Genomic DNA, 26,976 nt, shown 5'->3' on the forward strand with positions numbered 1-26,976 from the left:
TTTTATGTTGAGCTCAGAACGAAACGTGTAGGAAATGAAACCACTGCAGATACAGGCGTCATCTAAAACCACTGACAAGGCGGCACGCCTGCCTGCGGCCTACCTCAAGAAACAAAACTTAATTCTTTCCTTTATGTAATCCAAAACCTGACAACTAGTACACTTTATCAGGATTCTAAATATAGAGGCTGTGTTTCTCGCCTCAGAAGTCACTGGATATCTACATAAAAGTTCCATTTTAGTGCATGCACAATCCAACGTTAAGTTACTAAATAAATAAATATAAATAAAATAACCACGATAATAATAATAATTATTAAATTACTATTGACCTCTTTATTACTTATTTCCGTGAACGATGAAAGGGGAATCGCACTTCAATCATCCCTCGTTTCCTTTATCTTTTGTATATATATATATATATATATATATATATATATATATATATATATATATATATATATATATATATGGCAAAAGTTTTCTGGCACTGTGTTAGTGCGGGCAACTGAGTGATCTACGTGAGCCAGGCGTGCAAAGACGTGTTCAAAATCGATGTGTAAACCGGAGATTTAAAAACTTGTTACGCCCAAGTTTTCGTCATGACGTCTTACGTCACAACCCGGCTCAGCAATGACATAACGTTATTATTCTGCACCTGACCTAAGCTCTTTGACGTCATAATTAGGATTTTCATCATAATCATAATCAGTTGTCTTGGAGTATCATCTTCGACAGAGAAATGAAAAACCACACGGGGTAAGTATATTTAATCTTGTTTCATCAGCCTAAGTTTGGTCGAGTGTGGTAATTACATACATAAATCTGGCTGGTGCTGTTGTCAGATTAATGTGCTATTTGCTACAGGTCTCCTATAACAAGACTTTAACGGTGTTTACCTTGTTCTACACAACAACAAATGTAGTGAGGAATGTAGGCAGAGACATATACATCCTATGTATTACCCCTGAAAATTATAATTTGAGGGCCCCATGCGCAGAGGGGGTAGCGATCACAGTTCACGGGAAATAAAGTCACCAATTCATAAAGTCACCGTATCATGGTGGATAAAACTTCGTTCATATCTCACTAATTATGCGAGTTGAAGATCTTGAAAATCACTCATCACCGGGTATAAGGACTCCGTGTCACACAGGGGAATGAATGAAGAGCCGCTTTCACGTGAAACGGGAATGGGATGTTTCGCATACAACGCTAAATATGATGAACGTTTCACTCATCTCGGGAAATAAAAAGTGGCTTTTCGAAATCACCCAATGGGACCCTCTAAGTATGTCAGTATAGGTACATTTAAACATTTGATCGTGCGATTCCCCGACCTCATGCACTGCGTCTCCGTCTCATGCACTGTTCTCGTAAATCTATTTTAAAAGTTGGTTATCTGTTCATCTTTTGAGACAGTAAACAATAGCGCTCTCCTAAAATAATCTTTGCTGTATCGTGTTGCATTCTTTGAAAAGAAGACTTGGTTGAATTTGATCAGCTAGATTGTAGATGGTACTGGTTGCTAGGAGGAGTCGTCCTGAGAATAATCAGTTAATTTCCTTATGATGTTAAGTTCAAAATACCAGCACTCCTATTACAACCATATATATAGCTTGTCATGCCTTTCTAGTTTTTTTTCTGGGTTCCATTGTAAAAATCTGTCACTTATCGAACTAATACCGAAATCATTTTTTTTTCATTTGAAAATATAGATTCGAAAAAAACAAACAAACAAATAAATAAAAATAAAAACAAACAAACAAACAAAAATCCGCAAAATTAGGATCGATTGCGTTCGTGAATGATTGTATCAATAATGTCTGAACTTACTAAGAATTTCGGTGTTTGGGACTGGCCTGAGAGAGAGAGATGGTCGGTTAGCTGTACTGGATTATAAGGTATAAAATTACTTAAGCTCACATAAACAAGTACCAGGAATTAGTAATTTCTCTTTATTTCAGCTTGACCTATTTGGAGCCTTAGAAAGAACACACCTTTTCATTAAATAATGTTCTATTTTTCCACCAAAGCATTAATTTTTTATCCATGTAGAATGTCTAAACAGGAATATCGTATACCGGAAAACGGACGTTAATGGACGTTTTCTCTAAACAACGGCATCTGTTCACTTGTAGGCCTAATGCTAAAACATTTTGCCTGACGGTTGAATGAAACCACAAAAAAATAATAAAAAACAGAAAAATAATAAAAACCGGAAACCGAAATTAGAGCACAGTTTTCACTGAGCTACGACCGTGCTTTCACCCCATGGCACGCGTTAAAACCTACTTCGTCCCATACCCGCTATGATGACAATTAATTATTGTTATTCTAATCCTCCGTGACGTCACGCGACCTGTTGCTTCTCCCCAAGTACGAGCTTAACACAGTGAACACAGCAAGTAGGCCCGCGAGGTCCACCGTCTTAACATGACTTAACAACAGAATATCAGCTGCGTGTTGAGAACGAGAACTTCTCTGGCGACACCAGGTGTTTCAAGTCTCACCCACTTACTTGTGAAGTTAAAAGTCAACTGGAGATGGAGTGACACGAACGCAGGAGACACAGCTGTCGAACAGTTTATCTAACAATATCACGACAAAAACTTTGACAAACGTCGAGGCGCATCAAGGTGATACGTTCGATTTTAGAACACAAGGATCGAACGCCATCGGGCTCCTTAACATCGGGTGCCTCAGGGGTTGGACCAGAGCCACGACGTGTCACATTACTAATAGGTGAGTCGAACAGGGTGACAGCCGCCATATTAGTGTAACTGGTGAAATAGGAGAGGGCTGCTGGGGTGGTGAACGTTTAGTGGCATAGTCAGTGCTCCCGCGGTATTTATCGTCCTTAATGATTATATGTTATTAAATTGTCCCATTATTTTACATACTAGTGGCATCTTGGAGTTTGCTGAAGTATTGTTTAAAACTATATGTAATGTTTCTGGGTCTTGGTTTAAATATTGAAAAAGAGGAAGTCTTATGTTAACCAAGCACGGGTACGTGTCTATGTGGTGTCTATATATAGAGAGATAGAGACCCGGCCAGACTATTAATTCACGTGTAATATGCAGTGTACGTATTTAGTTCTCCATCACAGGACAGCGTATGTACTCGTTGTCAATGAGGCAGCCCGCATACCACAGCATATATGTGTGTGTATATATATTCGTAGTATAAACATACATTGTATACGACCTGAATATATGTCCTTTGTTCATTGTTATTCTCTACTGCGTTCAAATAACATAAGCATCCCTAATTTATAGAGAAAAAGATGCCCAATATCACGACCTTGAATTTAATGACAGAATTTTGTACAAAATTGTAGAACGGGTTATAACAGACTTAGAGTTTTATTTACGCTTTTATGTATTCAGTATGGGACTTGAAAGCGTGCTTTAAAATGTAAATACGGGCGCTGAAGACTGGTTGTTTGGTTGAGTGAAATCGATGATACGTGTACATGTAACTTTTGAGAACTCATCTTTGAATGAAATAGTTGGAGAGAGGCGCTTATGACAGTAAAATATCATCTCTCTCTCTCTCTCTCATCTAACCTATATAAATAAGCATCCATCCAGTTAATTTGCGAGGCCTGTCATCAGATATACAATTGTACGTTTTATCCGCGCATGATGGCTGTTAGGATTGACATATAATTGGACATTTATTTATTTATTTATTTATTTATTCATGTTTTCCTCTAAATTTTACATTTACATATTTTCTTTAATTACTGGTCATATGGGCTCAAGACGTAATAACATTGTACCGCTCCCATCAGCGGGTAAAACTAACACCAGTATATAGCACATCGTCATCTATCCGTATTTATACATGTACAAGTGTAGTCCACAGACAAGCTGTGTTAAGTGTCTGAAAATTGGCAGGTTAGCGTCTTGGAAATAATGACAGGTTAGGGGTGAATGGCAACCACGACCCATGAAATGCCGAATGACAAAAATCACTTAAAACGTCCAACGTAAGAATACGCGGCGTGGTAGTGAAGAAAATGAGCAACTGGTGGGTTATGTATTGACAATGATAAGATATGATAAAGCTAATTTTCCATCACGGATCAAACGTCAAATTTGACGAGGAAATGTACTTCGCGTGCGACTGTCTATAGGGTTGTCAACATTCTAGTTATCAGATGTATACGTAGATCAATTTTATGATATCGTTGACCATGATACACATGGGAAGAAATGAGTGTAATCGATGAATTGAAAGTGTGCTCGAGGGTTAAGTTACACGTATCTGTGTAAGTTACAAGTAGCTGTGGTTTGAGGATCTTGGGGGGGGGGGGGGCGCATGAACGGCAGACGGGGGTAAAATTTTTGAAATTTACTCAATTTACTGAATTGAATTAATATGAAGCTGCTGCAGTTCCCAATGGCGGTGTTTTGTGTCAGACTTAAGTGTAGCACTATTACGAAACCAATGACATCTTTGTAAAAAAAGGTCAAAATTCACTTGGCTCAAAGAATTGTTATAATCAAAAATTGCAATGCCCCAGTTTCTGGTTTTGTCGGGGTTGATCACAGAGAAGTATTCAATTTATTTTTGTTTCTTTATTTGAGATGTCGGTGGACCTTATCGCAGGGGTCAGGTTTAGTGTATCATAGTACGTATACTTGTGAACTTCAACATTTTCACGTGGCATGTAGCGTTTTGGCTGTCAGAAATAATATCTAAGCTTTCTTTAATTCCAAGTAAGCAAGTTGGGAAATATTTGTAAAAAGCGCGCGTTCTGTGCGATCCACGATGAACAGAAATAACGAAAAGAAAATATCTTAACAAAGACATCATATTTTGGAGCTGTGAAAATGATATTACTAAACTGATTATGTACCACGTTGTTTATGTAGAAATATTTTTGCCTGCATTTTGATAAGGTTGAGCGCCATGGTGTGATGGTAACAGCGATTCTTCCTCAGGACCTTGATTTTTACGGATTTATCGATGAGATTAAATGCAAAAGAAAAAAGCTCCTCAGTTTTCATTCTCACGAATCTACGTGTCAGCGTTCAAAAACACTTAAAATTCCTGTGCTTAGAAAACTGGGGGCTGTCTCCTGCATGTTTTCTTCGAAAGAAAGATGTTATAAACATAAAATGTCTTTATTTTGGTTTCATATTGATAAAAATCAGCTTTCTCTCCCTCTGTATTTTATATGAGTGGTTACGATGTGACACAGTTGAAATATGAGCTAGTATGGGATTGGCCATGTTGTTTAATAGTTTTAATTGCCAGTAAATGAACGAGCGCAGTTCTGCGGTGGAAAAGTTATGTATACTAATGCTAGAAATGACGCTAACTTGCAATTAGAATGACTTATTGCTCCTTAACTAAACAAAGAAATCTGGGAAAGTGGAATTAAGTGAAAATAGAGCGTTACATGTGTTCATTTATAGCAGCCTGCACGAGCTGTGCTGAAGACTTTGATTTATTCGGAGATAAATAAACAGCCCACCTCTGCCCCCGCCGCCTCTCCTTTCATAATCTAAAAAATATTGTTATGATTTAAGTCAGATTATCTGTCGTCGTTTATCGTTTACAATTAGTAAAAGTGAACTTCCTTTGTTCTGTTATTTATTATTTATTATATTATAGTTATATTTATTATAGTTATTATCAGATAAATGTTGACCTCGTCTCTTTCTCTCTCTCTCTCTCCCTCCCTCCCTCGTTCTCTCGTTCTCTCTCTCCTCTATTTCTCTCTCTCTCTCTCTCTCTCTCTCTCTCGTTCTCTCTCTCCTCTATTTCTCTCTCTCTCTCGTTCTCTCTCTCTCTCTCTCTCTCTCTCTCTCTCACACACACACATAAACGTTCATCTCGACCCTCCACACATGGATGACCTATTTCCAGGATGCACATTACAAATTAGAGAAATGTACCATATATCCATTTCCACTGATCATTACTAATGCCTGCCATCACATCCCGGAACAGGTCGTGAAGCAGAAATAGTTTTCATGCAATCACCTTGTCTTTTAGTAACGCCAGATTCTGCGCTTCTACACTTTTACTAGCACGTGTTTAGTTCTGGTTGTACGCCAGTATGAACGCGGAGGTTTCTGAAAGAAATGTCTCCCCCGTTTGCCTTATAGGCAGCTAAGATAATGTTTTTAAACTGAATGGAAAAATAATAAACGGAATCAACCATGCAAGTTTGGTGAATGAAAAATATTGTTACATAAGTAGACGGTACGGAGAGATCACTCCAGCGAAATCTTAAATTAGGCAAAATTGAAGAAAAATATAAATATCATTATGAGTGTTTATGTTTGAATTTTGTGAAGTGGGACTGAAATGTCGTAAGACACGCGACTCTTCAGCTCTTGTAAACGTGCATGTGTGTTATCTTTCTTATATTAGATGTGAAGTGAAAACCAACAGCTGTGTCAAGTTACTGTTTATCTCCGGTACATCATGGAATACAAGTAAATGCACAGCGTTTTACTCGTGTCCTACTTAAGAGATACCCCGACGCTAGTGGGGCGTGGCTTGGGTTGTGCTCTATAGATAGGAAAATTAGAAAAGTGCTGCAATTTCTGTAGGAGTTGACAGCACTGAGTGCATGAAATGTGCTTTTTGGGGTCTTGAATTACATCTTTCCACCCTCATTCTTAAGAGGGCGGGGGTTTGGTAGGGAGGGGATGGCGGAGGACTGAAGCTGAGGCTGAGATGGAGTGACTGAAATATGGGGTGTGGGTGAGGGTTTCTTGGTTCCTGTACAGTTTCAAATGCCACCCCACTATCTATCACTTTCATACATGTTAGTTGTAGTTTATATGTGTATCACCAGTACGTAGCTTAATTATACATGTACCACCAATTCTAGATGTAGATTAGTTTATTGCAATTTATACATCGGATCTAGAGATACCCGGCTACAATGTACATTAGAGGCATAATGTTCATTTTACAATAATAATATAATATAATATAATATAATATAATATAATATAATATAATATAATATAATATAATATAAAGTATTTCAGCTGCTAATCCTGCATTTGCACGGCATTTTGTAGGGCGCGTGAGTGAACGTGTGGACTTGATGCCGCAACTTATCGGGGAAAATCTGTTGTTTATAAGAAAAATGTCTACTTCTATTTTCAAAATTTTCTAGTAAAAGAAGCTAGTTTGTGAAAGAGGTCATACTGACAAATATACAAATCGTGAACACATCACATTCGCTGAAGTGGTTTGAAGCCACTGCCAGACTCGGATATGTTATGTTTTTGTTCCCCGAGTTTTCCCGTGCAGTACCATACAGTTGCCGCATACTCACGACTGCCATTAGCTTGGCAAGATACTTGCTGTGTTTGGCAATCATCTCCATGTTTTATGTGCGGTAATGTAGCTGGTTTCCGTGTGGACAGGTGCTCTAGAAGAAGTCGTAGAAGGAAATGTGTTCAGCAAGTGCTACTCCATGGACATGGGTTTCCTGTGCCTGTATTCTGGTTTGTTGCGGTTTCTGAGAAAAAGGCAATATCTTACCGTAGTGTGAAAGCGGAGGATGCCAATTATGTTTGGTTAGTCGTATGAGGCGACCCTCAATATCCGGCTTTCCGCGCATTTCTTATCAATATATTCTGATTTATTGTGTTTGTTAGGTTTGTTTCTTGCTGTCTCTCATCAAACCCAATGTCTAGCCAACGAAAATAATTGTAACTGAGCCAAAATGTTGCACCCTTTTATTTATCTGTCATGTTCAAACTTATAGTTTCTTGGTATTTAAGACGCAGTAGTTCTCTCCCTAGAAACTATTTTTTTTCTCAAACAAAGACCATCAAAGTAGGTGGATTACGTGAAATCTACGGGGTTATGTGGTGGTGGGGGGGTCTGGATCTAGAAATTGCACTCCAATAATCTGAAAATTCATAGATATATCATAGAAAATCCTGTGATATAATTAATATAATCATTGAAACTACTTTTAAAGACCTGATTTAACAGTAGAATCTATTAGAATTAAATTTATTCATTTTTATGCCCTAGGTATAAACATTTTATTAGCCTACATATTAATTACAGTGTATGATATGCCACCAATTTTCGACAAAGCAAACACTTCTTCAGGCTTTACTTTCGCTGTCTGTCTTTAAAGTCGATCTTTTTTTTTTTATTTTTTTTTATTGACACAATACATCAAGAATACATGACAATACAAATACAAACAAACAGACACTCGCTCACACACTCACACATAAGAGATGTTATACTATATAACACTTTTTAGTTAATTACATCGTCGTACGCTAAATCTTCAAATTGAAAATAACTTAATTATATTTGAATTGTACTGACAGATTGACTTATCTGTTTTCACCAGATATCTAAGCGATGAAATCAAACCTCCTAATGTTTGTTTACCCTGTGAACATCTTCTTAAATATATATAAAATTCAAATTGCAACATAATGAGATTAATAATTGGAGAGAGGCTCGTAGAGCCGACTAAGCAATTCCTTTTTGAGACAGGTAAAGTAACTTGAGTATTAGATAATATATATTCTACCAAGTCGGTCAATAATTTTTGGGTAACCGCACAATTCCAGAATAAATGCTCTGTTGTTTCTTCAGCTCCTTTGCAAAGGGAACATATACTGCTGTCGACCATTTTATATTTGAAAAGCAGTTAATTTGTGGTAAGGATATTATGATTAATTCGAAATTGGAACCAGTGAAGCTTTGAATCTTTTGTTATTGTGAAAGGAAGTTCGAAAATCTTCGGGCATTCATTTTCCTCCAAATTTAACAACTCTTTCCATTTATTCATACCTTTTGACATCTCAAGAACACCTACTTTACTTAAAGTTTTATAATAAATCTTTGAGCCTTTTGAACAACCTGACAGCAACAATATATGATCAGGAATTAAAGGAGTGGCAATTTTACTTAATTTTTCAGGAATACCACCAAGCCATTCTTTTATGGCTGAGATAATTCCATGGTATTCGACAAAATTTGTGTCGATACCGTGGATATCCCTGAACGCAGTGAAGTCATAGAACTCGTCAGAGTCCAGGAGTAGATCATTAACAAATCTAATGTTTTTGTCATACCACGATGTATAGAAGACAGGTTTATTTCCAATAAGTATATTTTCATTTAGAAAGAGTGGAGTGTTACCAAAATTTAAAGTCGATCTTGATCATGACTAAATTCGAGGATGATTGAAACTTGGGAAGCATATTTACACTAGTATGAATAACGACTATAAGATGCAGTGAATTGTGCTTGTTTATTCTTTTGTTACACAATATAATTCTGAAGTTTGTAGGTGAACGGAAGGATTTATATCGGGTTTTCAACTATCCACGTGGTTTCCTGGTGTATTTCCATAAAGATATCACAGTTATAACATCCCTGGGATTGCCTCCAGCTTTTGCTCTCGATTTTTGACCAGATAGTCAGATCTAGATTCAGAATAATAGACAAGTACTTTGGGTTTTACATACGATATATCTCTGCTTTCACAAACTACGTCAAACATCTGCCCAACCAAAGTTGTCAATATGGTGTATGATAGGACTGTTGGCAGACGACTACTTGTGAATCTCCCGCGATATCCCTTTCTTGGGGTTTCTCGGAAAACGTGCGACAATCCTCGAGTTTCGAGTGCCGTATTCATTGTTCTAGACACGAGCTCTGATAACAATTGCCAATCAAACACAAATGACAGATTTGCCTTGCTCTCTCGTGTGACAGTGCTCTTGAAGCTGCTATTAGTTTATGAGAACTAATATGGCTGTCTTTGCTTTGTCTTTCGTTCTTTATCTCCACGTTATTGCAATCAGTTCTCTGATGCCATATAATGCGTGGGTGATATGCCGTATTCAGTCAGGTGAAAGAGAACAGATCTCCATATTTTGAGTTGCCCTACCTTGAGTTAAGTGGTTTGCAGCATGAGAGTGAAAGAGGTGGAACTAATATCAGAGAGGGCGCATTCAAATTCACACGTCGTACTAGCGGGATCGGTCCACTTTGTGGGGGATTCTTGCTAAAGTGCAATCAATGTAATCAGCTTAATCAGGACACGCTATTTAACTGACCGATCTTCTCGAGGAGGCGTGTCAGAAAATTAAGCTTATTCCACTGATGGCACTTTAGTGAGAATTCCCCGCAGAGTTGGACCGACCCAGCTAGTATGATGTGTGAATCCTAATGCGGTTTAACATGTACAACTCGACACAGTTCAGTGGTGGTATTGGAAACCAATCAAATGGTTTATATCCATGATAAGTAGTTATCTCATTCTACCGTTAGTTATGTTTGAGTGCCTCCAGGCCTGGTGTATAAAGACGCTCTTCTACTCAGTTTCCATATCCTAGACGGTTTGGTAAAATTGCATAACTGGCAGCCAAACAAAGATAAGGGAGTTGCAGAGTATTTCAAATTAATTAATATTTTTCATTTTATGTTGGTAAGTAAAAAAAATAAAGGTCTCACACATCATTGTGTTACGGGGCAGATGGCGGGACTCCGGAGCCGGAGGTCATAGGTTTGGTACTAGACTGGGGCACGCCAGTGGAACGATGGGGGTAGCTTGGCGTTCGGTGTTATGGTTAATTTTAATTAAAATTATGATATAGGCTATGAAGTAGGGCTGGAAGTGTGTCTTTTGTTTCTGCACCATGTGGCTTGCTGGTAGAAGGGCATATAACTGCACACCACGAGCTTCGAGATATCTACCACCACCATCAATCTGGCTCTGCCGAACCAAGTCTATGAAACTCAGGACAGGGCGACATTTTATAGTGTACATATTACAGCCTGGCTGGACAGTTTGTCGTCGGTCTCTCGTCCTTCTACCAACTGGTGAATAGACCTAAGTAAATCTTGTCCGCCCTTATAAGATAACATTAGTCTGGTACCTTCTGGCCACTGCTTGATGCTCTTGTTAGGTGATGTACACACAGTTGTTATAGCCTACTAATTGTGATGTGACTTGTAAGAAATTGCATGTCATTTGTGTAATTAGATTGAAAATGCTTGTAACCAAGCACATTTTGTACATAACCTGTGATATTACATTAATGTAGTAGTAACAGATAACAAATGTATGCATGAAAAGATAAATTTTACTCAGGCTTAAAACTTTGATTCCCGGTAATCCGTCTCCAGGGGAGAAAGCCAGGAAGACTTTCGTGAGACAACGCTGCGACAGTCTAGAGCATGACTCACGCCGCAAGAAATTTCGTAGCGATAAATTGGCTATTTTTTGTTTCTTAGAATGGGGCGTTCGGAAAACATAAACACGGAATTGCGTTTCCTTTCAACGAAAACTTCTTTTGTAGCTGATCTGCCCAACTAAGCGATACAATAGGACAGAACATGGAATACAGGGAAAGTAAAACCGCAATTACCACATGGTGAATGTATTGTGTGTACCGCAATCTGAGCCGTAACGTAGTGCAGGTTATTTCTTTAATGTTACGCAATGTTCGTGATATCTATAAATTTACTAGCTTGTGCGTGTCCTCATTCCCGCCGAAAACACCCACAGGTGCTCCCATAGCTGCATTGTGTGCATATAAATATAGACAGGAATACAATCATTGTAAAATGAATATCTGTTTTTTTTTGTTTGTCTCTCTTTGTCACTTGAAAACGTTGACATATGTGGTGCATTTGAGATGTGAGCTGAAGAAAATAGTAATCATGGTAACGAACTGACGCAGGGAACCAAAACAGGTGGTTTCAGTGGTTTTGTCAAGGTCAAGGCAGCTGATTGGGTTTGAGGCAAATATTCTCTTTGTGCCCAAACCTCATCGACTGGTTCGTGTACCATTCCCTACATTTTAGTATTAATTTTTTTGCAAAAGACATCCTCTTTGCTAAGCGAGGTTTTTGGCATTTCTACCTCCGAAAAGATGATTTCAAAACATATTTGCGAACACGTACATATATTCGTACACCTTTATGCTTACTATTCTTGTACATGTAAAGCTTTCCATGAGGGAGTTATCATATGCAGACAATTATGTTTACTCTTTGGAAATATTTTTTTCAGTTATCGGGCAAGGATGAAGATGGAATCCAAAATGAATTAAAACTTTAATTAATAAATGCTACAGGCTAATGTCATGTGTACTAGAACATATGAAATTTTGCTCTTCCAAAACATGCACACATACTTTCCCGCAAAAACTCATACTAAACGAATTTCCCTGGGGTAAACCAACCTTTGATTCTTTTTATCTGAGATTCGCCATATAACTGTAACAATCTTGGGAAAATGAAAGATTCTTAGTCCACTTGTAGGCGATGGTTTTACAAATTCTGCCATCCTGTCGAGCTTAGTCGGCGCTCTGACATCTAGAATAAACGCGATGATAAGTTGTGGCAAGGTGGTTGACTGGCGGCAAATTTTATTTGGAGGTTGTAATTTTGATTTTTTTATGCGACATGAATTCATGGCAATTATCTATTACAATATGATAAATCATCACTTAGGCTCAGATAAGTTCAACAGACTTTAGTTTGTGTGCTTAATGTGTGTTTTAACTCCTCACTTTGTTACTTTCAGGTTGGTTTTCATATATCCACTTGTGTTTCATTTCCAGAGCTGTGGCTGACAGACGTCGACAATGAGGCTGGCAATCTTCACTCTACTGCTGGTAACTGGTGCCCTCTGTCGGTCTGATGAGGAACTCCGGGAACAGTTAATAGATATGCTGGAAGATGCTTTCAAAGGTATTGCATGTTATTAATAGAATGGAAATTTATTGCATGATATATGATAAAGGATTTCCTAGATACAAAGCTTTTAACTGTATATCTGCAACATGACTGTCCTCTCTTTATGTTTGCAATTTATTCTGTTGCTATCGACAAAGATGCAATCTTCCATCCTTTTGACGTAAATAATTGTCCTTAAAGGTAACTATGGTACAAGCAACTAAATAAAAATACACATTTTTGTTGGTGGTTATCCGATTTTCAAATAATATGTTTCTCTTTATCATAAGTTTCTTAACTTAATATGATGTTTGTAATATTAGTTGATGTCTGCTGTAACATAACCTGTTGGGTAACTGTAAATTACGACCAAGGGATAATTGTGCGTAACTGTGCGTAACTAGACGTAACTGTGGTATCAAACGTAAGGATGTCGAACACTGACATGAAATGCTCTGTTTACAGTTGACAAGTTCTCTGATGGCAAGTTTGACGCTGGTGTTGAAGAAAAGGCTGAAGCTTGGCTGAAGGACTACAACACGAAGCTGGCCGTGAGGTCAGGGATAGCGTGCAATCTGAACTGGAACTACGAAACTAACATATCCAATGCAAACGCTAAAAAGGTAAGGATGTTGTCCGTTATGGTGAATTTTACAATATTCGTAATGATTTAAAATGCATCTCTTTGTCGCTCTCTCTGACCCTCTCTCTCTGTGCCGTTAAAAAAGTTAACTTCATTTTCCTCTGATCGCATCAATACGTTTACTGATCCGGTTAATGACGCTACTCTTTCTGATCCGGTTAATGTCGTCACTCTTACTGACCCAGTTAGAAAATTTTGTTATTACGTAACAAACAAATCTTTACCTTCAAATTAGATTGAGAATAATCAGGTTGAACAAGCGGAATGGAATCGAAAGAAGGCCCAGGAAGCCAGAGAATGGTTGAAGAAGAAGACGTCTAAATTTTCCGAAGACACTCTCCGGCAGTTTAAACTCATTACAATGGATGCAAGTTTGCGGGACGATGCCGACGTTAGGTTTGTAATCTTATAAACAGTCTTATCCACTGGGTTGCCTGGCAAACATTGATGACGTCACAATGGATAATTTATGACGTCACTTATAAATACGGTGCTTTGACAATTAATACTCTAAATAATGTGATACTTTTGAACAGTCGTGTTGTGTTCTTCATTTGGTTCTTTCGCCAGATATCGTGATCTGCAGGTTTCTCCATATGAAAGGTATCCAACACCATAACAATATACAATACAATATGCCATTATAAAAGACAATTTCCTTCCAGACGCATGTCCTACCTGCTGTCTCAGATGGAAAGTATATACGACAAAGGCAAAGTGTGCCGGCCCCACTCCGAGGCCAGCTGCCTTCCGCTGGAACCGGACCTGGTCAACCTGATGATGACCAGCAGAGACTATGACGAGCTGCTGTGGGCCTGGAAGAGCTGGCGTGACGTCACTGGGCCGCCCATTAGGGACCTCTACCGGGAGTTTGTTGTCTTTCAAAATAAGGCGGCAAAGGAGAACGGTATGGTTTCGTTTAGAAAATAACTCTATGCTAAGACTGAAGATTTAAGGTAAAACACACTCAAACAAACACACACACCGAAACACACACACACACACACACACACACACACGTACATGTACACACACACAATTTTGTTAAATATTAAGTGAGAGATATAATATATGTATTCACAATTAAACGAGTATTTGAGTGCCATATTTTGAATACAGAATTCAAAACTGATGTTTACTCAGTTCTAAATTTTACGACGGTTTGTAGAGCTCTACGAACTTTTTATGTTTTTCTAGAATATGCCTTTTCTCAGACGAGTCGGTAGTTTGATTTCTAGACGATTTTCTGCCTAATATTCTCATTTTGTAAAAACTTGATTTTATTGAATTTTCAGGTTTTGCTGATATGGGAGAGTTTTGGAGAATTTCGAATTTTGAAGACAAAAATTTAGATAAGATTGTTGACGGCCTGTTCGACCAAGTGAAGCCTTTATACCAACAGCTTCACGCGTACGTGAGGAGGAAGCTGATAAACCAGTACGGAGAGAAATATGTCAGTCCAACTGGCCCTATCCCGGCGCATTTACTGGGTGAGTGACCTCATCTGCATTGGACATGGTGCTTATACGCCAGAATTGCTTAGAGCAGAAACAGGGGTACTTCCATTAAAGGGACGCTCTCAGTCACGTTAGTGACGGACATATTTTGTGTAGTATTTGCATTATTGTTTCACATCACTTTTAATCACTGGTCATTTCTATCCACATTGGAAAGGTTTAAAACAAGAATAATGTGGCAAGTCAGAATTGTGCAAATTTGACACAGAGCATGAGCGTCAGTGACGTGAGTCAGATAGTCACTTTTTTGAGCAAGGCGGACCCACTTAGCTTCGTCCTTCACCATTTCATGGGCTACCTCCCAAATTGAGTTTAGCTAGCGACAGCAGTTTCGCTAACGCTTTGCCCTACGTATCATGGAAAAGTTGTTCTTTCTACTTGTTTAAATCCTGTATTACCCATTGGTAGGATGTGATGGAGCTTATGATGCGTTTTATTTCAGGTAACATGTGGGCACAACAATGGGACCTTATCTTAGACTTGCTGCAACCATATCCCAATGTGCCAAGTGTTGACGTCACCAGTGCCTTGAAGAAACAAAACTACACCGTGCAAAAGATGTTTAAAACAGCCGAGGCGTTCTTTTGTTCTCTCGGCATGGATAACATGACAAAAGAGTTCTGGGAAAAGTCAATGGTAGTCAAACCCACAGACGGCAGAGAAGTCCAGTGCCACGCCTCAGCGGAAGATTTTCACAATGCCAGCGATTATAGGTAATGGCTAAACTAGTACGGTCTTTGAGAAACGGCTGTTAGCTCATGATAACTCTTAAATCTTATTCAACAGTAAATGTCGCGGTATGTCTGGAAAGTAGAGAAACGGGAGACAGAAATTGCACGTTCGATTTATATTGTCAAGGAATATAGTACTAGTGAAACCAAAGATAAAGTTCTTAGCAGGCGATTGCCATTGCATTTTACCTGCCCTATTTTCCAATTGATACACCTGTAAGGTCAGCATTAGTTTGTATTATCTAGGGTGTAAATTAATACTGTTTCAGAATAAAGATGTGTACTGAGATAGATTATGACAACCTGTACGTGATCCACCACGAGATGGGCCACGTCCAGTATTACATGCAGTACTCTCACCAGCCGGATATCTACAGGAACGGCGCCAATGCAGGGTTCCATGAGGCAGTGGGAGACACCATTGCTTTGTCTGTAGCCACCCCCGAACATCTGCATAAGTTGAAATTGTTGGATGATATTGGGGATGATAAGGAATTAAGGGAAAGTAAGTTGATTTCAGGGCTTTGAAGGAATCATTCACGGGTATTAACAAGATTTTCTTTTAAGAGCACATTTCTTCAGCTATACTTACTGTCAAACGCTAGTTATCCTTTTAATTCAGGCAAAATAAAGGTCTGAATGACGTTAAATGTCTCGTTACACGCGATTTCATATTTTATGAATAAGTGTAACTGTACACTAATATCGACATAGTGTTATTGCTCATAACCAGTGCTGTACCAGTACATTATTTTCTGAACAGAGCAAGACTTGAATTTCCTGATGAAGATGGCGCTACAGAAGCTGGCATTTTTACCATTTGGTCTCCTAATTGACAAGTGGCGGTGGGATGTGTTCAGGGGGCACACTAACGCCTCTAACTATAACCAGAAGTGGTGGGACCTCAGGTAACATTGACTGGCACCACTCATTTTCTGTCATTTGATAGACTTTAATTAATAGTTTAAAAGCGCATTCTTTTTGATTTATGTGTTTTGTAATGATCCGAAATGATGTCAAAACAAAATACATTGCGGTTTTACATTTTGAACATTCAAAGTATGATTTCAAAGTCTTAATTATACTAATTCGTCATGTCTTTAAACTTTATTCATAAATGAACAGGTGAATGTTTTCTGATTTCATGTAAAGGTTACGCTATCAAGGTATTGCTCCCCCTGTGCCACGTTCTGATCTGGACTTTGACCCTGGTGCTAAGTTCCATGTTCCAGCTAATGTTCCGTATATTAGGTAAGGAAGTCAATTAAAGGAGGAGTGGGGTATCATTTTGAAAAGTATTTGGACAATTGGTTTTTATAGTGTAGGGTTTCGAATAATCCCTTTTCTTTTAGGTGTATCAATTTGATAAATGTTTAGAAACGGAACGCGTTAGCGCCGTTTGCAGCAGATTAACCTTTTTATTCAAACGGCAGATATCTGACCTGATTTTTATTCCAATGTTTTTGAAGGTTTAAGCGACTAATGGTTCATTGGAATATTAAAGGGATAATAACTCTTTGTATGAGATATATATTTCACAATAAAAACATTGTGAATAACTCATAGAAATATAATTTATTCTGTTTTACCACAAAAACGACAGTTATAGCTATTATTCTGATATCTGAGCTCGTCTTTAGACCACGTGACCTTCATTGCTGGCTATACTCTGTTAAAATCTCTTAAGAGATTTTAACAAAAAAAAAAAAAAATAAATAAATAAAAAAACAGGGACTAACTTTGAATGTAAAAATGGATTCATTAACCATTGGTAAGTATGGGAAAATTGTTGTTTATTCCAGGAAAATTAATTATTTGGCTAAAACGAAGAGTTATTATCCCTTTAATGTCACTAACTGACAGAAGATGTTATGTTTTACTTTTCCAGGTATTTCGTCAGTTTCCTGATCCAGTTTCAGTTCCAGAGAGCTCTATGTGACGCCGCCGGTCATACTGGCCCCATACACCACTGCGACATCTACCAGTCTACGGCAGCTGGGGAGAAACTGAAGTGAGTACCTCAACAGCCTGCTGCACTCTTCCAGTGCAGTCGCTGGTTTAAAGCCTCTACGCTAGTACTATGTAACAGCAAATAACACAGAATAGCATCTTTTTATTAAGCAAGGTGGCGCACTTCAGCTACATGAGGTTGTCGCGATATTAGTATTTAAACATTTGAGTATCTATGTTTAAATCGTTGAAGAAGAGAAAAAAGTAAAAAAACTCGCAAACTAACTCATTTTATTTCTAATTTTGCCATTTTTCAGTCATAGAAATTATTAAATATTTGAGTGGCTGTTGAATACAGTGTATCACATACTGCCCAGAAGAAAATAAAAATCGGTGAGGAAGAAAAACTCAAAGGTTCACTTATTTAGTGACGGGCTTAAAACTTTTCTTAATTTATGAGAAATTATCTTGTTTTAGTTTTTCTGCAATATTCAATATCATTCCCTTATTTTTTTCTAGAAAAATGTTGAGCCTGGGTTCCAGCAGACCTTGGCCCGATGCCATGGAAGTGTTGACAGGACAGCGCGAGATTGACCCATCCGCCATCTTGGAATATTTCAAGCCTCTTCAAGATTTCTTGGTGAAGGAAAACAAGAATGAAATCATAGGATGGGAAGAAAACTCCGAAGATCTTATGGCTGGCCTACAGGATGACGCATTAGAAGAATTACAGCATTTATTTGAAGAATTAGATAGTCAATAGCTTTGTCTGGATTATTTTTAGAGGAACGTTACCATATTGATGAAAAAAAAATTACAAAAGGAAATTAGCAAATTAGGAAAATGGTATATTTTTTCATAGCGCAGGACGCAATCAGACATATTTTCTCATAATACCAAAGACATAAAAAGCCCTCAGATATGTATATATTGGGTTGGGTGGCATTAATCTCCTCCCACACGTAATGTGACCTTCATGTCCTGCAACTGTCAGTGCAATATGTGGCGAAAGCTGTATATCCAAAATATAGCTATACAAATTATGATTATTATTATTTCCATTTGATACTTTACACCATTAAGGGACGCTTGCAGTTTGGAGCAAAATTCGACAATTTTAATTCAACAAAAGTGACTGTTAATGTTACCAGAATTTGAAAAAGCCTTGTTCAGGATGGCAAATAGACCTATATCAACACATTAGGTGCTTGCAAGGCGAGGTAGAACTAAAAATATTTTGAAACGTAATATATCATTTCAAGACGTGGTCAGGTTGAGTAAAATAATCAGATCTACTAATATATCTGGAATAATGTGCATTAAAACCTGTTAATCTTTGTAATTGCATCAAATTTTATGAACTTTAAAACAAGTTATTACGTCCATTAAATGAAAGATAATGTATTTGAATAATATCTTGGAATCAAAATGGTCACATAATTTTGAGAATCCCGTCTATAGATTTCTCGTTGATCACACGGCATGTATTAATCTTACAACTGTCGTGTTTAACTCCAGTTATTTTGTTAGTAGGTTAAAGTCAAAGAGAGTGCTGTGACAGTAGTATTTGATAATGTAGCTTGGAAGTTCAAAGAATTGTTCTACATATTTAAAAGAGTTTAAAATGCTACCTGGGATATATACAGAATAGTTTTATTTAGTAGGCAAAGTTTCATTCATAATTTATTGATTTCATAATATTAGTGATTTCACGACGAACTTGATTTATTTCTAGCTAATGATTAATTTGAAATCTACTTTGCAAATGTTATTGAGTTCAGAGTGGAAGAACCAGATCTGCCAGCGGTGGTGGCATTAAGTGAAATAATTAAATTGTTAAATATATTTTCACTATTGAAGTATCATTATTTCTTGTTACACTTATTTTAAGATTAAGGTTTCACTTTATTCAGAAAAAACAAGATAATACATATTCAATATTTAAAGGTGCAGATTGAAATGATTGCATTTTTATATTTATGGTATTAATGGATGATTACTTCATCTGTATAAACAAAATTGTTATTCAGCAATAAAATGATGGAAAGGAGGGTAATCAATCTATGACATTACTTATCAATTGTATGCCCGTTACCGACACAAAAAATGCAATTTAATTGTTTAAAGAAGTTGAGACTAGGATATGCACTAACATAATGCTACGAGAAAGAATACAAATTCAAACCAGATTTTCCGGGGAAAAGAAAACATCAATGGGTAGATATCCTTTCTGTGATGTCATAAATGCAATAATTCTAATGTTCTACTCCAGCCGTCATATCAGGCATTGTTATCACCAATTTCCTCAAGGAATTTCCAGAACAAGAAATACTGCCTCATGTTGGCTATGTTCATAATATCCAAATCATCTCCCTTTTAACAAACCTGATCATTCCCAGTGAAAAGATTAGGCTTACAAGCCCAGGCTTCTTGATGCAAAACAACGAGTCATTTTGTCTCGAACATGTGACTTCAAAAATGTGTTGATTTCATATATATAGCCCGCAAGATTTCATGTTAAAGCTGTTGCGTGGTTGGTTCAATATTTCATTCAAATTCAAAGTGCGTCAAACCCGCTTTCTCTCAAAAAACCTCTTTCCCAGAGTAAGGATTCCGCTAATAAGCCTAGCTTTCCCGATGCAGAACAATGCGTCATTTTGCATGCCTCCAACGCGTGACTTCAAAAATGAGTTGATTTCATCATTTTTACTCCTGCCATCCTGGATTGCGTTAACCAGTTGTGCCGAGCCGCCTTTTTCTTCTGCCAGAGTATTTTCCAACACGAAAGATTGGACATTTAAAGTAGCAGCTGGACTACTACCTAAGTCTGGTTTGTGCTTGAGGATTACGTGCTTGGCAACAAGCACCTGCTCTGAACTTGGCGTCAAATCAGGTTTCCTGTAGTTCGGGTATGGGTTGTCCAGATAGTCGTTAGCTAGGCGGAGACCACTAGCAGAGCGACCAGCATCCGTGAGGTCAAATGTAGTAATGCGATAGTTGAGAAAAAGTAACAAAACGTTGAGTATAGTGATTTTCTGAAGACCTTTTCGTTTCATCTGATTTACGACCATCACCAAACCAACGTAGAAAATAGGGACGTCGTAGCCTACAATGCCGTCAACCTTCAAAATTGCCTGAAAATTGAAGTCTGACACAATTACGCAATTCAGATGTAGTTACCATGTCAAAATCTGAAAATGCATTTTACATAGAGAGTTAGAGTTTCTATGGAAGATTAATGCACTTTCAGTTTTAAAATTTCTGTTCATTTTGAGGTATTTCAAAATTGGTGTTTGTGTGTATTGGAATTGAATGGTTCTCCGACAAAAGCTAGGGCAACGTGGAGTCTACTCAGGGGGCTGCTCTCAGGTGTCAATCAGCGAATATTTAAAATTTGTATTTTGAGATGACATGCGTCTGAAAAGTGAAATAATTTAATTTTTAAGCCGATTCTAGCTAAAAAATATCATTCCTTTGGCGCTTGGTGGTCTTTATGGATTTGCCACAAGGTACCAAAATGATTACAAAACATTAAAAGGACTTCCATTTAAACGTTTCTGGAGCATGGTTGGGCTGAAATGGTGGTAGCAAAGATCAAGTTCCTTTATTATGCAAAGGTGAATATTTCTATTGGAATTGGCGGTCATCCTGGTTATTTAGGGACCATTCCCAGACCCTATCTCACTAACTGTGGATCTATCTATCTCCAAGGGGATTCTCGCTAAATTGCAATCAACTTGAGCGCCTTAGATGTCTGTCATGCCTACTGAAGCTGCTAGGGGGTAATCATTTATCGTTTAATAGCTTCAGTAGGCGAGCCAGACATCTAAGCCGCTTAAGGTGAAAGCAATTTAGCGAGAAACCACTTGGAGATGGATCGATCCTGTTGGATCGATCTAGATATGGGAACCCAGTGTTATAGTTGCCTAAAGCTGCCAAAGTGGCAACCAAGCAACATTTACTCAAGTCCCATGGGAGCACAAATAACGAAAAATCTTTATAGATGCAAAAATTTCAATTCTTGTATTGAAGACACGGAATAGGCGACTACTTGACTATCACCTCTCAGAGGTTAAACCCTCCTAGGAGTGTAGCCTACTAACGTTAATGGGTCCACGTTTGGCGAAGCCAGTCAATACGCCCAGGGAAAGTCCGACTAGGTATCATATATGTACGCTGACGGTAGAGAGATGCATTTCAACTTTTAAAGGATTTATCAGCATGTTATTTTGCTTTGTAAATAATACGCAACTTTTAAGTTAAATTAAAATGAAGTTCCTACTCACATTAAACATGACTGGTTTCTCTTGGTGATAGATAATCATAACAATCCTCTTCCCCAAGGCCTCCATATCTCCGTGTAACATGGGGTGTGTGGGGACTGAACCCACTGACTCTACACACACACGCCTCATGTCATCCACGATTCTTTGACATGTCACAGTGTCACGGGGTTCCACCCAGCGTCTCATCCTGAGTCCCCTGAATAAAGGAAGCGAGGTCCCGTTGGTTGTAGCCCCCAGTAAAAACAGTAAAGTGATGATAAGTATGATACAAGCACCTGCTATTACAGCAATCCACATATTGTTTCTACTGCAGTATAACCGTGCCTGTGTCCGTTAAATGTACGGCAAGGACTAAGTCCAGCCTTATTCTGAATTCGAACTTAGAATGCGTATATGTATGTGCGACATGACACGGCCAATGATTTTTCAAGTCACATTCGTAAAAGTAATATGATACTAGGATCCTTATGTTGGGTCCTTATATGATAACAGCAATAATTTCAGTTCTGTAAAGACTGTGTCGAGTCACGAATGCTTACACTCCTTTAAACACACTCTGTTGAGGTCACTGCATTAAGGTCACCGTACTGAGGACACTTGAGAGTATGGTCTAAGTCACATATATGTGTGACGTCTACATCGAATGGCTAAAAGGGGTTGTGCATGAGGACTACTGACTTTTTTTACAATTAATCGGTTTCTATTTTTGCTAATACCGTTAAATTACATCAATTTTCACTTGATGCTGTAGCCCTCGGTTACAGCATGATGAATTATGATGATAAGTATTTTATAACAAGCAGCTGCTATTATAGTATTCCACATATTGTTTCTACTGCAGTACAACAGCGGCTTTGTGTGATATACCCGCCTTAAAACTAGTAAAGGTCAATCCCCGGCGTTGACATAGGCCGAATTCACATCGAGTTGAGCCATGGCTCTACAAAGCCACGACCTAAATATGGCGGACGTACACGAAAGGAAACCGCCTAATCTTTTAATAGTCTCTCCGCCTCTCACACGCCTCCCCATGTGTCGTCCCAATGGAGCCGAGATTTAGTGACTGTACCCCCGCAGGGACAACGCATGGGGAGGCGTGTGAGAGGCGGAGAGACTATCAAAAGATTAGGCGGTTTTCCTTTCATGTACGTCCGCCATATTTAAGTCGTGGCTTTGTAGAGCCATGGCTCAACTCGATGTGAATGCGGCCATAGAATATGATAATATATGAGTAGAAAGAAGCTATAATCACCTTGTTTTTTAAAAATTCGTGCGGAATCACAAGTCAGTTCAGTCAGTTAAGGTGAATGTGACACCATGGATAGCAGTTTTATATTAAAGTTGTGGTTTTGAATTGAGTTTAGCGGTTTGTTGTAAAAAAATGAATAAATGCTGTTTATACCTGGGTTCACATAACACACCAAGTGTCACGAGTTCGGACCTTATAAAGCTTCTTTAACTTTGTTTTATTCAATGCAAACTAGGTTCTATGACTTTATCTATGAATTGATTACATCATTAGATGTCCTGAAGACACTTTTGATTTACTCAGTGTTAACAAAAAATACATCCATGGTACATAATATTATAGAACATACTTATTATAACCCAAGCCGTTCAGCTAAAATTTATGTAAGTTAAACCCTCTCTCTCTTCAGAAACCTCTTTCCCAGAGTAAGGATTGCACTTATGATACTTGCTTTCCCGATACAAAACAAAACATCATACTGTCTGTCACCAACACGTGACACCAAAAATATGTTGATTTCATCCTTTTTACTCCTTCCGTCCTGCATTGCATTAACTAGCTGTGCCGAGCCGCCTTCTTCCTCTGTCAGAGCATTTTCCAACACAAAAGATTGGACATTAAGTCTTGTAGATGGGCCTACACCCAGGTCTGGTTTGTGCTTCAGGATCACGTGCTTGGCAACAAGCACCTGCTCTGAACTTGGCGTCAAATCAGGTTTCCTGTAGTTCGGGTATGGGTTATCCAGATAGTCGTTAGCTAGGCGGAGACCACTAGCAGAGCGACCATAGTCTGTCAGTTGACATGTTCCAATGCGGTAGTTGAGAGAAAGTAGGAATAGGTTAAGCAATGAGAATTTCTGGAGACCTTTGCGTTTCATCTTGTTTACTACCATCACCAGACCGACGTGGAAAATTGGAACATCGTACCCTACCAGACCGTCAGCCTTCAAAATTGCCTGAAAATAGGAGAGTGATATAATTTGCACCTTTGTTAAAAATAACATTTCATAAAAATCTGACAGCATATTTCTAGACATATTGGTGACTATTTTAAGGAATCTGGTAGGGCCTATGTAGTTTACAACATCTCATAAAAGTCGTGTTGAACATGAAATGATGTTCCATCAAACGAACTATTCATTCAAAGTCTTCGAACTCCCACTGTGTGCCACTTGACTAAAGTGCTCACACTTGATATGATAGCTTACACTGGTTCCTGTGCAACCGAGACTGGGACATCAGTAAACATTAATGGTTTGAAATGAAATTGTGGGTTAAAAAGACTAAAACACTATCGTTAGAATATGTCAAGAAGAATAACCCCTTCCACTCCCACTGTTCTCTATCTGTCAGGTGAACCAACGACACTATTGTTGCAACCTATGGCTTTAATTGGTGGTTTGCATCAAACTCTACGTAGCCCGCTTTATTCTTTAGAGGTGCGTAAGGGGAGGAGTAACGAAAAGAGAGTGATTTTGCGGCTGTAGCCAACGGACGTTACAAGTGAAATGATTTATGGGGTCACCGTGCAATGATGGCGTGCATATATGCTGACTTGCGTGTGTTAGTGCGGGTCTACTCTAGTGTATTAGTGTACATATGTGTATTTGTGCACGTGATCATGAGTGTGTGTGCGTGTTTGTGCACATGTGCTTGCGTGACATAGCGAAGAGATTGGCTTTTGGCAAAAGGTAGCAGATGTATAACATTGTGAGCGCTCGTTTCCTCAAAGGTCACAGTGTTTACAAATATAACCAATCCGAAACTTACAAAAGGTTATATTTTTTCGAAAATAGCCTCTAGGGTCCTTTTGGAATTCATATGGAAAATTTGGCCCAAAATCCTAGTGGGTTTTAAAGGATGTCCTATATTGTCCTATAGGATCGTACGGGACATAGGCCCAAACCCCCATGGGTCCTATAGGATCTTATAGGAATTTGGCCCAAAATCCTAAAGGGTTTTAAAGGATGTCCTATATTGTCCTATAGGATCGTACGGGACATAGGCCCAAACCCCCATAGGTCCTTTAGGATCTTATAGGAATTTGGCCCAAAATGTTGTAGGATCCGATAAGATAGCCGATAAAAATTCCCATAAGAATCGTATAAAATCCGCAGGGAGTCCAATAGAGTCCTGTACGTAGGGTTTTCATATGAAAAAATTTAGTGTACTCACATTAAACATGACTGGTTTCTCTTGGTGATAGATAATCATAACAATCCTCTTCCCCAAGGCCTCCATATCTCCGTGTAACATGGGGTGTGTGGGGACTGAACCCACTGACTCTACACACACACGCCTCATGTCATCCACGATTCTTTGACATGTCACAGTGTCACGGGGTTCCACCCAGCGTCTCATCCTGAGTCCCCTGAATAAAGGAAGCCAGGTCCCGTTGGTTGTAGCTCTCAGTAAAAACAGTAAAGTGATGATAAGTATGATACAAGCACCTGCTATTACAGCAATCCACATATTGTTTCTACAGCAATACGACTGCGTCTTTGTCCGTCAAATCAAAATAGAGACCTGCCCAATGCTGAACTTAAATTTTATATATATACCAAGATATTGCCAACGGCTATTAAGTTTACATTCACATGATGATAATAGCAAATTTATAGAGAGTGTTTGAGTCACGCGTGCTGTCACTACATCCAGGTCTATCTATGGAGTCCACGGTCTAATGCACATTGGTATGAACATACATGTATACCTGTTATGAACCTTGGACAAATAAAACGAACTTCCCTCAAGGTACTACAGTGGGGTGCAACTGATTTTCTTTCAATTACTCTGTTTACATCCCAATCACGTTAAATTACACCGATTATTCAATAGTGCGTCGTACCTTACAGTGCTGCATATACCTACAGCAATTTTGGTGATTTTATCTACAGCGGTTACCGAGTTACACCAGTACCCCTAATCAATTGATATCTACAGCCATTTAGTATTATACGTTTCCAGGTACTCCCAAGAGGTGAACATGACAATAAATGAACATGTCATGACAATTAATACCGATGCCAGCATTACCTGTTATCTATCTATCTATCTATCTGTATATACCGTATATATATCATAGACCCTCTATATGGATAGGCCAAGTATATGCACATTGTAACATTTGGCCCTGGAAAAATGATTCCGGTCCAAATCACAGGTTCCTATAACCCCAACGACGAGAAAGCAAGAATAGACATTCTCTTTCATATGTCTACCACACCTACATTTGCACTTTCCGGGGTGTATAGTCTCAAACCTTATAAATAAATAAATAAATAAATAAATAAATAAATAAATAAACGATAAGCTATATGATAAGTAAAATGAAACTAAACCTCATCGTCTTTTATCATGAATCGTCTTTTATAATAGTTATTTGTCAAAAATTCCATGTCAAATCTTGGCCTTGAGGTATTTCCTGGATATTCAGATATGCACAAACTACTTATAATTTCCTTACACAGTACCGTGCCAACGGGCGAATCCATCCAAGATATTTGATTGAAAACTAGATGCTTATTATTTTCCACATATATCATCAAACCACACGCTTATAAATTACAAAAGAGCTCAGGGGTGAAGTGATGAAATGCGAGCACGTGAAGTTTAAGTTCCTCGTGATGATCTACAGAACGGAAAGACAAAGTGTGCAGTAGCCTATCGTTTTAATTTAATTAAATTTCTTTCTTTCTTTCTTTCTTTCTTTATTTTATCAAAACAGAAAAAAAAACTTCGAAAACGTTGGTTTATGTTAAAGCAACGCCTTCCTATGTTCCAGTGTGACAGGAATGGTAGTCCTAGGAATGGAAATACTGGGTCCCATATGATTAGTACAGGTTAGAGTTAGCAGTGTGACAGGAATGGTAGTCCTAGGAATAGAA

General features: G+C 38.3%; 3 protein-coding genes across 5 annotated transcripts; 1 reads left to right on the forward strand and 2 right to left on the reverse strand.

The window, feature by feature from the left end:
* The first annotated feature begins 634 nt into the window (after positions 1-634).
* LOC106150791 (angiotensin-converting enzyme) lies at positions 635-19,611 on the forward strand. Of its 3 annotated transcripts, none has more exons than XM_013523780.2 (12): positions 635-759; positions 12,600-12,729; positions 13,180-13,337; positions 13,593-13,753; positions 14,023-14,264; positions 14,653-14,847; positions 15,317-15,587; positions 15,875-16,110; positions 16,369-16,513; positions 16,758-16,856; positions 17,494-17,616; positions 18,075-19,611. In XM_013523780.2, exons 2-12 carry the CDS (start codon positions 12,624-12,626, stop codon positions 18,316-18,318), a joined length of 1,980 nt encoding a protein of 659 aa, XP_013379234.2. In that variant the 5' UTR covers positions 635-759; positions 12,600-12,623; the 3' UTR covers positions 18,319-19,611. The 3 variants fall into 3 exon arrangements, with proteins under 3 accessions (XP_013379234.2, XP_013379232.2, XP_013379235.2); XM_013523778.2 differs by lacking the exon at positions 635-759 and adding an exon at positions 2,343-2,745; XM_013523781.2 differs by lacking the exon at positions 635-759 and adding an exon at positions 10,297-10,456.
* On the reverse strand, positions 18,891-22,848 carry LOC106150794 (uncharacterized). Its single transcript, XM_013523785.2, has 2 exons — positions 21,842-22,848; positions 18,891-20,689 (listed from the first exon to the last, which is right to left on the reverse strand). The coding sequence occupies exons 1-2, from the start codon at positions 22,136-22,138 to the stop codon at positions 20,123-20,125; spliced, it is 864 nt and encodes a 287-aa protein (XP_013379239.2). The 5' UTR covers positions 22,139-22,848; the 3' UTR covers positions 18,891-20,122.
* Positions 22,849-23,275: 427 nt separating this feature from the next.
* LOC106150792 (uncharacterized) lies at positions 23,276-25,828 on the reverse strand. The gene is made up of 2 exons (XM_087017343.1): positions 25,265-25,828; positions 23,276-24,045 (listed from the first exon to the last, which is right to left on the reverse strand). Exons 1-2 carry the CDS (start codon positions 25,559-25,561, stop codon positions 23,479-23,481), a joined length of 864 nt encoding a protein of 287 aa, XP_086873469.1. The 5' UTR covers positions 25,562-25,828; the 3' UTR covers positions 23,276-23,478.
* Positions 25,829-26,976: the final 1,148 nt, after the last annotated feature.

This window comes from Lingula anatina, chromosome 7 (genome assembly GCF_051362555.1).
Source record: "Lingula anatina isolate TDL-2025a chromosome 7, LinAna3.0, whole genome shotgun sequence".
Classification (NCBI taxonomy): Eukaryota; Metazoa; Brachiopoda; class Lingulata; order Lingulida; family Lingulidae; genus Lingula; species Lingula anatina.

Excerpts from the sequence above, each read along its gene's own strand:
- LOC106150791 (XM_013523780.2), top strand. The coding sequence starts at position 12,624 with ATGAGGCTGGCAATCTTCACTCTACTGCTGGTAACTGGTGCCCTCTGT. Across the intron at positions 13,338-13,592 it reads CCAATGCAAACGCTAAAAAG|ATTGAGAATAATCAGGTTGA; the intron begins GTAAGGATGTTG and ends CCTTCAAATTAG. Across the intron at positions 17,617-18,074 it reads GCAGCTGGGGAGAAACTGAA|AAAAATGTTGAGCCTGGGTT; the intron begins GTGAGTACCTCA and ends ATTTTTTTCTAG.
- LOC106150794 (XM_013523785.2), bottom strand. The coding sequence starts at position 22,138 with ATGTGGATTGCTGTAATAGCAGGTGCTTGTATCATACTTATCATCACT. Across the intron at positions 20,690-21,841 it reads AGAAACCAGTCATGTTTAAT|GCAATTTTGAAGGTTGACGG; the intron begins GTGAGTAGGAAC and ends TTCAATTTTCAG.
- LOC106150792 (XM_087017343.1), bottom strand. The coding sequence starts at position 25,561 with ATGTGGATTGCTGTAATAGCAGGTGCTTGTATCATACTTATCATCACT. Across the intron at positions 24,046-25,264 it reads AGAAACCAGTCATGTTTAAT|GCAATTTTGAAGGCTGACGG; the intron begins GTGAGTACACTA and ends TCCTATTTTCAG.